General features: G+C 37.4%; 1 protein-coding gene across 16 annotated transcripts in view; it reads right to left on the bottom strand.

Annotated features, from left to right (window-relative positions):
* The window catches only part of NAV3 (neuron navigator 3), a 1,006,607-nt gene that overhangs the window by 196,864 nt on the left and 796,223 nt on the right, over positions 1 to 13,520 (bottom strand). For all 16 annotated transcript variants that reach the window (XM_077845591.1, XM_077845595.1, XM_077845596.1 and 13 more), the window contains one exon: positions 10,830 to 10,969. In XM_077845591.1, the coding sequence (XP_077701717.1) occupies positions 10,830 to 10,969 (140 nt within the window). The remainder of the gene's footprint in view (positions 1 to 10,829; positions 10,970 to 13,520) is intronic.

Genomic DNA, 13,520 nt, shown 5'->3' with positions numbered 1-13,520 from the left:
TTTCCAATTATTGCTGTAGCTCGTAGCAGCAAATTGATTCCACATAGCCTTATAAAAATATGTTGTATAATAAATGTTGAGAAGGTATTTTAACTTACAGGGAGACTAGCTTATTGTTCTCTGATTAAATGTGCTTATGAGTCATGACTTAGCTCTTAGTTAATATTGTTTACTTTTATTCTTATAAAAAAGCATTGAAATTCAGGCTTATATGGCTCAGATAATCTACTGATATGTAAATATACATATATACACACACACACACTGTGTATATATATACATAGTTGTATATGTTATACATTTACACACAATATATACTTATATCTAGATATATTTTTATATATATATAACATGTATTACATATATATTACATAAATCCTTATAACTACCCTACAAGGCATGTATTGATATTATCATCCCTATTTTACAAACTGAGGCAAAGAGAAACTGCATAACGTGTTCAGGGTCACCCAGCCTGGATTTAAACACGATTCAGAGCTGGTGCTCTTAATCAACACACCTCTTATCTCCTGAAGTGATCTGAACAAACTTTAAGTCCTAATAAAAACTCAAGCTACTTTTTGGGGGCTATGGAAATAGGGCTTTGTCCCTTAAGGACTTTATAATGCACATGTTTACTTACTTTCAGCTCAGAAATCTCATTATGGTATGAACTGTTCTATGGACTGTTCTAACACTGATTAATACCTGATTACAAGTCTCATCTTCAAGTATGAAAAACTAAATCAAAAGGAGATTTTACAACATGGCATAGAATAGAAAAAACTGAGCTTGGAATTTAAAGACTTCAATATAATTGTTAATTCACATTGGGGAGCAGGAGAATTTACTTTAGACTTCATCTATCATAAATGCTTCCTCTTTCATCTTTTTTTTTGAGACATGAGATGATCAATGATTAAATATTTACATAAAAGCAGCATTTAGCACTGTTAACAAACTAGAAATTGACAAATAGTTGCAGAGCTATTTTTGATGAAATGTCCAATTGGAATATTTTATAAATAATATCCTTCCATAGATCCCTGGGTGGCACAGCGGTTTGGCGCCTGCCTTTGGCCCAGGGCGTGATCCTGGAGACCCGGGATTGAATCCCACGTCGGGCTCCCGGTGCATGGAGCCTGCTTCTCCCTCTGCCTGTGTCTCTGCCTCTCTCTCTCTCTCTCTCTCTGTGACTATCATAAATAAATAAAAATTAAAAAAAAAATAATAATATCCTTCCATCCTTCCCATAATATTCAGGAATTGGAGCCCATTCAATTTCATTAAATATTTACAACTATAAACTACAACGTTTTTAGTTGTAAATGTTTTCTTCAAAATGCATGAAAAATGATACATCACAAGCCAGTTAGTACCAAATGCTACTTGTAACAATTTTTTTAGAAAAGGAAACTAATACACAAAAAGAGAAAACAAAGAAATTAGAGACACGAGAAGAGGTTAAATAATTATTGGTTGAAAATTTGTGTGAATTAAACTTTTTAAAAATAAAGTGTGCCTAAAATGATACAATAGATTTGTGAAATTTATGTTAAAAGAATAGACAAAATTAATAATTTAATATCTATTTAATAATTTTTTTCTACCAAATTTTTATTTACATTCCAGTTAGTTAACATACTGTCTTAGCATCAGGTGTAGGATTTAGTGATTCATCACTTACATAAAACACCCAGTGCTCATCACAAAAGTGCCCTCCTTAATATTTGTTTTAAAAACTGGTATACCAACATTAATTCTAATACTCTTTACTTTTCTGCAATACCATATTTCAACTGGCAAAAGTTAATGTAAGACTGTACATAGATAGTCTATGTTAAAAATAGAGTAGTTTACTGAAAAGTCAAAATGCTTACATGGTAATATTTAAATTGTACAGCCTATGATGATAAACTGATGTTTTTCAGTATTCATGTAAAGTCTGTAATTGTGTCCATTTCTAGAATATTTGTAGAAATCCATTAGGTTTGTACATAAACACTAAGGTGTTCTGAAAAACAGTAGGAGTATTGACTAATTCAAGACAGACAAATCCAACAAGCTTCAAAGTACCCAATGTCTCAAATACGTTCACTCTCTGTTAGTGAATTTCAAGCTTTTACTCCAATCTCTTTTAAGTACAGGTAATTTCAAATTTCTTCCACTTTCACATTAAGATCCCTTTCAGAGACCAATAACATTTTGTCATAATTTGAATCATTCTCAGTAGCAGAACGAGCACAATGACTACATGCAGTTAGAAATGCCTACCAAGTATTTCTTCAGAACAATTCCCATTTATTGGTAAGGTCTCAACTTTGACCTTACTTCTTCTGGAAGAAAACCCAAAAAACGAAAAACAGGCCAAAAACATTATCCCCACTCCCATTTCTGATCATCTCAGCATCAAGTCTGGATTCGGGGGCTCCTTGACATTTTTCCACAGCTTATTGTTTCCTCTGTTCTAACCATTAGAGGGCCAGCGTATGTCTGCATTTTCCACTACACTGGATGTTCCATTGAAGCAAAGACCATGCCTGTTATTATGCAGAGAATGCCTAACATCCTAAGTGTTTAACTTAATAGAGGTTCTGAAACTTTAATGGGTACAGGAGTGAGCTGGGGGTCCTGCCCCTACACACCGCATTGTGAGTCAGCAGGTCTGCTGCAGGGCCCTGGGATTTTCCATTTCTAAAAGCTCCAGATGATGACCGGCTGCTGGTTGCAAACCATGTTTCGAGTAACAAAGGATGAACAGACTCAGAAATCATGGCAACATTATCAGCTCTAAAGAATGTTTCTTAGGACAGCACCCGCTTTGGTGGAATTTGTTAAATGTTCCATAGCTGTGCAGCATGAATATTCTTTGCCCTTTGAATCTCCAGAACCTTGGCCAGTTCTGTATTCACTGGAGGCCTGGCAATTTGTGGTGAGGGAAACTGAGGACGAAAGAAGCCCATCAGGTTTTCCTGATGACCACGTATTTAGTGTGTATTTTCAACTCGATTAAGAAGTCAGGAGACTATGGGGCACCTGGGTGGCTCAGTGGTTGAGCTTCTGCCTTTGGCTCAGGTCGTGACCCTGGGGTCCCAGGATCGAGTGCCGCATCGGGCTCCCTGCATGGAGCCTGCTTCTCCTTCTGCCTGTGTTGCTGCCTCTCTCGTGTCTCTCATGAATGAATGAATGAATGAATGAATGAATGAATGAATAAATAAATAAATAAATAAATAAATCTTTAAAAAAAAAAAAGCAGCAGTCAGGAGACTCCTATTCCTGCGTGACTAGAGCTTTGGTGGGAAGGAGAGAAAAAGGTAGAAGAGAATGTCAGGATGTTTCATAAGTGTGCTGCCATTAGCTAGATACAGGGCTGCGGCGGTTCAAGTACAGAGGAGGAATTTCAACATCACTATACTCAAACATGAGACAGGAGGGACTCCGAATTACAACATCCACATCCAAACCATAGTCACTGTCACAGCAACAGCTGTAAAATCGTTCTCAGATGAGTACACACATAGAAGCCACTTCTTGAAGCTCAATGCTAAATCTGTCCCCAGCCTGTCTCTATACAGCAGCAGTGAGGTGTTTCAGGTCTCATTAAGAGGGCAAATCATAGTTGCTGTGCATCAGGAAAGCACTGGAATAATAAGAGTCTCCCTGGGCTCCTCGCAGTCAAGGTTGCCCAACAGCAGCAGCTGAAATAATAGTGTGGATAGCTCCTGCCAAGTGGGTGCTTCCACAGATTCTAGTCTCTCTGTGATTTCTGCGTTCAATATTAAGTAGCCTGGGCTCACAGATTATTTCTGAATGTTGATAACTCAGCTTCTGACTACAAATTAGTTGTTATCTGGGTATGAGGAAAGGACCAGATATCTAATGCACTTATTGACTGGTTGATTGATTGATTGATTTTATTTACTTATTCATGAGAGACACAGAGAGAGAGGCAGAGACACAGGCGGAGGGAGAAGCAGGCTCCACGCAGGAAGCCCGATGTGGGACTCGATCCCAGGACCCCAGGATCACACCCTGAGCTGAAGGCAGACGCTCAACCACTGAGCCCCCCAGGTGCCCCTCTAATGCATATATTTAAAGGCATCGTTGCAAATGGATCTGGCTTGAATTTGCAGAGCCTGTCTTGGCCTACAGCCCTGCCTTCTTGTCTCTAACCTTTCAAGAGAAATTGCCTTCCACTCACTCTCCTTTCCTTCCTCCACATCCCCCCATCATCAACTCCACTACAATAAAATAATATTATTTATCAACAGCTCACTTTTTCCAAGTACTTTGATACACGGCATCACACTGAAAGTTCTTCATACATGAGATCCCACGTAAAACCCTAATAATCTGCAATATGCTTAAGATTTCTCTTGTTACAAATGGGAAAACTGAATCTTAAAAAGTGAAAGTAATTTGTTCTAATTCACAAAGATCGTATAACTGGGATGCTGGGGTGGCTCAACGATGGGATCCCCTGCATGGAGCCTGCTTCTCCCTCTGCCTGTGTCTCTGCCTCTCTCTGTGTGTCTCTCATGAATAAATAAATAAATCTTAAAAAAAGCAAACTTAGTAAAACTTAAAGAGAACATCAAAATTGGAGCTTAGGTTTTTCTGACCCCGAATTTTGGAGGCTTTTCACTCTGTCTTTTTTCTATATCTTCACTGTACACCCAGAAATTCTGCTAGTGTGGCTCTGCAGAAAGCCACATGTTTATCACAAGACTGAAGCTAATTGGGTAGCTCCTTGAAGCAAGGTGTCCTTCTTCCTCGATGAGTGAATACAATGGGGAGAATATGATAAGACACCCTCCCTACTTAGTTCATTATATACAAACTCCTTGGGCAGCCTACCCGCACCATCCTTCTGAGCTGATATAAGAATAGATTTTAAGATTTTATTTATTTATTCATGAGAGACTCAGAGAGAGAGGCAGAGAGAGGCAGAGACACAGGCAGAGGGAGAAGCAGGCTCCATGCAGGGAGACTGACGTGGGACTTGATCCCAGTCTCCAGGATCAGGCCCTGGGCTGAAGGCAGTGCCAAACCGCCGAGCCACCCAGGCTGCCCCTGATGTAAGAATAGATTTTAATTCATGCTTAGGAAACATGTAAATTGACAGAGTTAATTTTTAGTTTATCTCATCTTACCAAAAATAAATAAATAATGCTGATGACCTGGGAAAAATGCTAATCTAGTTGTAAAATTAATACATATCAATAAATGTGGCAGTCACAACAGGCATATGGAAAGTTTAGATAAGGACTTTTCTCTGTGGAGCTTCAGCCAGCTTTAGAGTTTAGCACCATGTTGCCAACAGCACTGTCAGCCTGAGAAAAGACACAGGGACCTTCCTCAACCCATTTACCTCTTCTTCCTTGCTCAATAGTACGATGCCTAAATGCAAGCAAACCAGCTTTCAACTCGCAAAGTAACAACAGAATGACAATATACAAAGGAACAAAAATGATGTCAACAGCACCATTCATTTTAAAATATTCAATGTGTAGTAAACATTGCATTCTCCTGTATCTCTGATCTCTGCTAAATACAGGGCAACTTCAGTATCACAGGTCATTGTGAAAGGAAGGAAGGAAATGATCTATCATTGTGACCACGGCAAATAGTTACCTTCGACTCTCATTTCACAATAACATGTCAAAACACATTTGAACATTGTAAAAGGTAAAAAAAAAAAAAAAAAAGTAGCATTCAAATCCAAGAACGTCTTGTTACCAACTGACCCCTTGTCCACACCTGACCACATGATGTTTACTCATGCAACGTCTCAATCATCGACTGTAGGATGACTTAACAGAAACACGGAATGCTTTTACAGGGCCCCCAGAGGTGCTGTTCCTTCTGCCCCTGCTAACATTGTACCACTCGCGATGTTACAGTGCCACTTTGTGGAGTATTGTGCAATTCAGGGGAGCTTTCATTCACCAGCCCGCTTTTGGAAACAGAGTGTAATTTAGGTACAGGCAGGTATATAACACGTGTACACCTCAATATGTGAGCATTTATCCATAGGAAAACAATATAGTCTCAAGTCTATTTAATTGTATCACCTAATGTATGTGCCCAATTATGTTACCTCATGAAAATCCCTAAGATTAGTCTGCAATTTTCATTTAACACTTTATTTTAGGCTTATATAAGTCTCAAGGAAATAAAGCAAAAAGTCATGGCAAAACACATAATTAAATCACTACTAATGCAATATAATAAGTAAAACATATTTGCATTGCCTTGAAGAGAAAACAGTTGAGTTCTTGATGCTACAGTAATTTCAGAGCAATTAAAAAAAAAAGTACTTAAGAACCAGATAGCTATGTTTTAGCAATCAAAATTCCATGACTAATGGAGCATTCACATTAACTTTATAGTTTTAAGAAGTTCAACTGTAATGTTGCCAAATTCTCGATATCAATTCCAATAAATCTATGTTGAGTGGAAATGAAAGTGAACCCTTGCGCAGCACAGGATACCTCATTAGGATCCAGGAGAACAGAAAAGACATCTCTTTAGTAGATGTGAAAGTACAAAGTAAGAATCCCTTGGGAGAAACAATAAAAATATGGCAAGATGCCCTCTAGCACCGTGGCACGTTTCTTAGCAACGTGGAAAAACAACTCTCTGCTAACAAAACTCTGTCGAGCAACAAGTATTTACAAATCTTAATTCAGAAACTGAATTCCGAATAAAGCTGGGGATATTTATATTCCTAATAATATTAAATTGTGTAGCTTTTTTCTTACTTAATACCCAGATTTTATAAAACAAGAATGATTTCTTAAGATAATGTGCTTCAAGCATACAAAGTGTCTAAATGAACCAGGGCATCGTCTTCACATGATCCTTGATTTCCAAGGAATGGGTATTTAATTTTTCTTTAAAGAATACATCTGTGGGGGCACCTGGGTGGCTCAGTCTGGTAAGCCTCTGCCTTCAGTTCAGATCATGATCCAGGGGTCCTGGGATTGAGCCCTGTGTCTGGCTCCTGGCTCAGCAGGGAGTCTGCTTCTTCTGCCTCTCTCCCATGCTCTCTCTCAAAATAAATAAATATAATTATATATATATATATATATATATATATATATATATAATATATATATATATATCTGTCTATCATGTACGGGCAAATTGGTAACTGCTGGTGTCAGAACATATTATTCATCATCAGTATCTGAGTGGCAGGTCACCAAGAGAAAAAATTTTGACTCTCGGCAGGAATTCTTCTCTACACAGAACATAAAGACTCCTAACTCTGGGAAACGATACTAGGGGTGATGGAAGGGGAGGAGGGCGGGGGGTGGGGGTGAATGGGTTATGGGCACTGAGGGGGGCACTTGACAGGATGAGCACTGGGTGTTATTCTGCATGTTGGTAAATTGAACACCAATAAAAAATAAATTTATTATTTTTTAAAAAAGGAATTCTTCTCTACAAACAGTGCTATCTTCATTTCACCACTCGTTCTGGAAAATCTGTTCCCACGTTCCATTTTAGCAGAAGGGTGCCACGTCCTTGCCTCCAACTGTAACACTTCTTTTTGCCTTCTCTGCAAAGGGGCACCTATGGCCACTGACACTTTAATTCATCTGGTAAAATGGTGAAACGATCACCCTGTTTTGGGAATTGCATTATTATTAAAATGACATTCGATGTGTCTTTCGAAGTGGCAGCTTGTGACTCTCTTCTGATTTCCTTTCACCAGTGACACAATTTGCAAAATAAATCTCATACACACTGCCATCCTGGTGAAAAGCTACTGTGCTTTCAACAGTTTGTTTTTTAATAGGGAAATGAAATGGTTTTCATTGTGAATAAATCTTTATAGTCTATCACAAGTTCTAGAGCTTTTCCAAGTGGTTCATATAACCACTCATCACCCAAGACTTGTTAAAGAAAGTAGAAAGTGCATTTCCACTTAAAAGCATTCCAGGAACACATTGTGTGGATAATTTGGTTAATCCTTCAGGTAATATACCTTAATTTGTTGAATTTAAAAGTTACACTTTCTAAAGGCTAAAAAAAGGAGTCGTAGTTAGTTAGAATACTCAAGTTAGTAGTTCCTGAACTCTGTCATTATAATACTGTAACCTTTGAAAACTCTTAGTTTTCACCTACTCGATCTTATCCAGGGTATGTATGCAGACCAGTCTGTGACAGAGATCAGCTTGTCAGCAGAAGGAAGCTTCTATTTTTACACCGATCACGCTACCACTATAAATATCTATGTCAAAAAAAATTAAACATTTTTATAGAAAAAGGTACACCCTTTAATAGTCTACAAAGTAAGTTATACATTGTTTCATATGTGATCTTTATCATCATTTGTTTGCTCTTAAAATCTAAGATAATATTATATATATATTTTAAAGATTCTATTCTTTTTAGAAAGAGTGCATGAGTGGCAGAGGGGGCCGAGGGAGAGGGAGAGAATCTCAAGCAGCCTCTGCGCTGAGTGCGGATCCCAACACGAGGCTTGATCTCGTTACGCTGAGATCCCGACCTGAGCTGAAATGAAGTCGGACACTTGACGGCCTGAGCCACCCGGGTGCCGCACGATGTTTTAGAAATATAAACTAGCGTGACAGAATGATTAATCTAGAAGCACTGGTATTGGGTGTATTGATAAAGTTGTAACTCCTCGTTAATAGAAAATGCATGTGACGATCATGAGACAATTTATGCTTCAGTTATTATTGGCAGCTTTCAGGTATCTAATGCCTATATTGGCATTACTGTAGCATCAAATTCAAATGTTTTTGAATTTTTAGTTATTTGGCAATTAACAGTAATGACTATGCTAGTATTTTGCTGCAGATGTGGACCTAAGGAAATCTGCTTTTCTGAATCAAAAACCTTATAATGTATGTCATCTGTCTCCACCTTGTGGTTACTGTAAATATTGCTACTACCTGATTTTGCACTGTGTCCTAGACACACACACAGAGATGTTGAATGGCTATGGAAAAAACAAATGGCTCGTCTACCTTGAGATTTCCACGTTTTGACACCAGGAATACAGAAAACCATTTCACATGACAGAAAACTTCAGATACATTGTTATATCAAAGTGTTAGATCACTAAAGCACTTGTGAGTCTCTCTGCCAATGTTATTAATAATTTCTTGCAAAAATACTACGCAACTGTAGAACCATGTAGTTAAACTGGATATATGGGGGATCCCTGGGTGCCTCAGAGGTTTAGTGCCACCTTCAACCCAGGACATGACCCTGGGGTCCTGGGATCGAGTCCCGCGTCAGGCTCCCTGCATGGAGCCTGCTTCTTCCTCTGCCTGTGTCTCTGCCTCTCTCTGTGTCTCTTATGAATAAATAAATAAAACTTTAAAAAAAAAAACCCTGGATATATGAAGTCCAGTCAGCACATCTCTATGTCTACATGAACTGTCCCTTACAACTTCAGAGCACATACAGACTCTGTGTGACACTTTCTAAGAAAGTCGCAAAATGAAGAAGAAAGTTTTCCTGAGAAATTGCTGTCTCCCCTTCCTTCAGGAAAAAAGCAGAAGTGTTCATCAAATTCCTTAGGTTCCTAAATTAGAAGTTTTAATCTATGTTTGAAAGACAAACTCCTAAACTTCCAATTATACATTATTTTCTTCTTTTTCCATTCAGTTCAAGAATAGGGAATATTACAGGGATTAAGACACGCTGCTTTGCTCTCAGGAATTTCTGATCTGTCCAATTTTGTTTTAATGCATGAGAACTATTCATGAAAGTGTCCGATTCATAGATTATCTGTCATTTCATGTCAAAGTTGGAGAAAGCTGTGTGATCACATTGTCTATATGAAACAATTTGAAATGATTTAATTTGAGCAAAAAGCTTCCTACCTGGCTGAACTTGCCAGCTGTCCCGCCAACTAGGCACGTTTGTTACTTTTGAACTTCATGTTGCATGAAGTGAATGGAAAGTGAAATACTGAAAAGGGGAGTTAAAAGTCTATGGATCTGAGGAAACTACCTCAAAAGCCAGCCAAAGGCCTTAGTCCCTCACACAGTCCCTCTGCCTACAACAGTCTAGGTTCTTGATGTGCTTGTGGTTTCGATGGAAAATGCACTCTCTCCACGGACCATGCTCCACAGTGCAAGTATCAAGCAAGCACCTAGTTCAGTACACACTCTGCACAGCACAGAGAGCTGGGTATCATCTAGTTAATATATAATTTGCCTTTAATACAGATTTCCATGAAGTGTCCTTTCCTCCCAAGGATTTCATGATTTGGTATTTCTATTCTGCACTCTTTCAAGAAAAAGAAACAGGCAGGAATAATTTGTCTCTTTAGGGGAAAACTACGGTCACACTAGTTCTGTGTCCTGCTGCTATCAGAGATTAAATATCCCTCCTAATTATGTCTCAATTTTTTGAGGCCCAAAACTATGGCATTTATGTTGACTGAAACTAAAGCATCAAATAAACTTAACATGGATTTATGATTTTACAATAATTGTTCATAAAACATGAGAAGACAAAAGAAAATGCTATTTTTTTTGAAAATGCTATTTATATGCAAACCAGGAGGAAATGTTTCTTGGGAAACAGATTTTGCACCTGGATATATAATTAGCCACTTTAAAATAAATGAGTTTACTTCCTTAAAATGTTCTTCAGGTAAGAAAAGCCCCGAAGAAAGCTGGAATTCAGGAAGGGGCAGTTAGAAAACCTGAAACCACACAGATCACGACGTCCATTCCAAAAGACATTAACACCGCTCAAATATTGGACTTAGCATGTAATTTATATGATGAATACGTTAGACTTGTGCCATAATGATGTAACAGGCAAACACTTACCTTTTTCATTGCCATTTGTATAATTTGGAGGCTTGTTTTTGTCAATGCTGTTAAAGCTCTGACTTCTCCTATTTAAATTAGAGGCTCCTTGGACCTTGCTGCTGCTGCCTGCAGCTGGCACCCTAGAGGGACCTGGAAGCCTGAAATAGTATAAGAAAAATTACATCATTGTTGTACATTACAAGAAGATAGGGGATAGCAGGTTCTGATCGGGGAAGCTTTAATGGAAAAAGCACTAATACATGATGTTCTAAAATCTATTTAGCAGAAAATGGTGGTTTCAGTGATAAAGAGCTACACACAGCATTAGGAACCTTCAGAAAAATCGTTTCACTTTTCAATAAACATGCCCTCAAACAATATTAATAATATAGAGCAATTAGAAATAAAGCAACCTTTAACTAAATAAGTCATACTTACCATACCCCTGATGAATAACACTTTGACTTGAAAGTACTATAACAATTACACGAAAAGCAAGAACAGAAATGTATGTTCTTGGGGTATTATCACCTATTTGCAGTTGTTGTTAAGCTGGTCTTTTGAATGTATGGGACATTTGTTTTTATCTTAGATAGGGGTTTCCTAAGTCAAATTGATGGTAAGAAGAATAAAGTTACTGGGCAGATTGCTAGTAGCAAATGCTTATTGCATATCCAAGCAGTAAACTCTTCTACTTCAAACATGGTGCAGAGACTGCAGCCATTAGCTTATATTTTACTGGTCTGCCTCAAATTTTTTTTTCTTTAATCGTTTTGCCAAAAATAAGCACCTAGACCTTAGCTGGCTATCTTATGAGTGTGTCCAGCTGATCACAGATGTGATATGATGAGAAAGGATACAGGTCTCAGAAGAAGAAAAATCTCTGTTAGCAGAATGACAATGTAAAATATACCTACAGGGATGGAGATTTCAGCTAGCCTTTGGGTATGATGGACAGGACATGAGGAAATACAGGCAGACTGGATTAAAATTAGGGGAAGTTTGACAGGAGGCTGTGATTTGCAGTTATTTTATATGGACTAAAATTAAATACCACTGTGGACCATTTATGTCACTCTTTAAGTAGTTTCCATCTTAAAATTTCAAGTATTGATTATTTCATGAATTGTACCTAAAATATGCAATCACTATATTTTATCCTACACCATTAACATACTATATATGTAGAATAAACAATCTGAGTGAATTAAAAATGAGCAATTAAGAACTAACATTGGCATTCTAAGTCATATTTAACAACATGATACTAAAGGATGTTATCATCATTGCTAGCATTTGCTGCCACCATGTGAATGTCACTGTGTACTGCTCTGATAATTTCTATTTTAAAGGGAAAAAATCCAGAACTTGTAAATGAAGCACTGAAATTTTTACTGTTCTCTACACTAAATTTTTAAAATGAAAGTGTTTACATCTGTTAAATGTAAACATTTATCACAAGATCAGTTAACTAACTTAACTCACCTTCGTAACTGATTATTTCCATAGATTATTAGGAAATCAAACTCTTAAATACTATAGCTATTTTTTTTTAAAATAGTAACAGGTTTGCAACAGGGAATGAACATCAGGAAAACACAAATACCAGCTTAAAAACAGAAGTGCTGCTTTCTTGGAATAGTTAATAGTTTCAAAATGTTAACTGTATTTTGGAGTTTAAATACATATGGCTAATAAATAGTTCCTTCAGCTATTTTGCTAATTAGAAGTTGTGCCACGTACAAGATTGGAACATTTTCCAAATGATTCCAGCACTTGACTTTTGCTCAAATGGATCTACAGGGTCTGTAAGTATAGCCCAGTAAGCACAGACACCAGGAATTTTGAGTACCAATGACTGCACTCTGCAGAAAGAACTCTATTAATTAATTTGGCCAAATGCCCCAATCATAATAAATCTGAGAACTATTCCTGCAGACTCAGCTACAGACTTAGAAAGTTCATTCCAAACTCACATGTATAAACAAATGTTGTCACACAACTTGCCCTGCTTGCAATGAAATGCGACCTGTTTCTAGAAAGCAATTAAATGCATCTTAATCTTTACTGTGACCCATGAAACCAAGTGATCTTTAGTTCTTAGAAGAACAAATTAAAACAAATTAAAAAATCCATTTGCTCTTCTCATTACCCTAATTTGACAGGCAGCAAGAGCTCCAGATCATTCATCAAAGTAATAAAAAGAGAAATGAGAATGAAGCCAAAAAAAGACAGAGAGAGAGAGAGAGAGAGAGAGAGAGATGTTCTATTAAATCAAAGTACTTAAAATATACTTTATATGCATGAGTCTTAGAAGTGGTAATAAAAAATGCTTCCTGTACACAGCAGGTCATTGTTATTTGCACATCTGAATTTATATCATTTTTCCTACTTTTAATTAAATACCCTTTAAATTTTTCCCTCCAGAATCATTTTAATTACTATGGAAATGAACATAACATTGAAAACCAAGGCAAGAAGAAAAGCACATACCTCACATCAAGGCATCATAAGCAGTCCTTTTGGTCAGACATTGCATGAATATGGTACAGTTTCAGAGCAGTGATTAGGAAGCCACCACAGAGATACTTCCCCCATGTGAGAGATGGCACATATAATCACATAATAATTAGGGGTGCAAGACACATTTGCTGTGGCTCCACTTGGCTGCACCATCATGCCTTCGGCAACTTTTTTTTTTTTAAATCA

This window comes from Canis aureus, chromosome 13 (assembly GCF_053574225.1).
Source record: "Canis aureus isolate CA01 chromosome 13, VMU_Caureus_v.1.0, whole genome shotgun sequence".
NCBI classification, from domain to species: Eukaryota; Metazoa; Chordata; class Mammalia; order Carnivora; family Canidae; genus Canis; species Canis aureus.
Note: the sequence above shows the minus strand (reverse complement) of the source record. Positions and strands in the feature narration are given on the sequence as shown.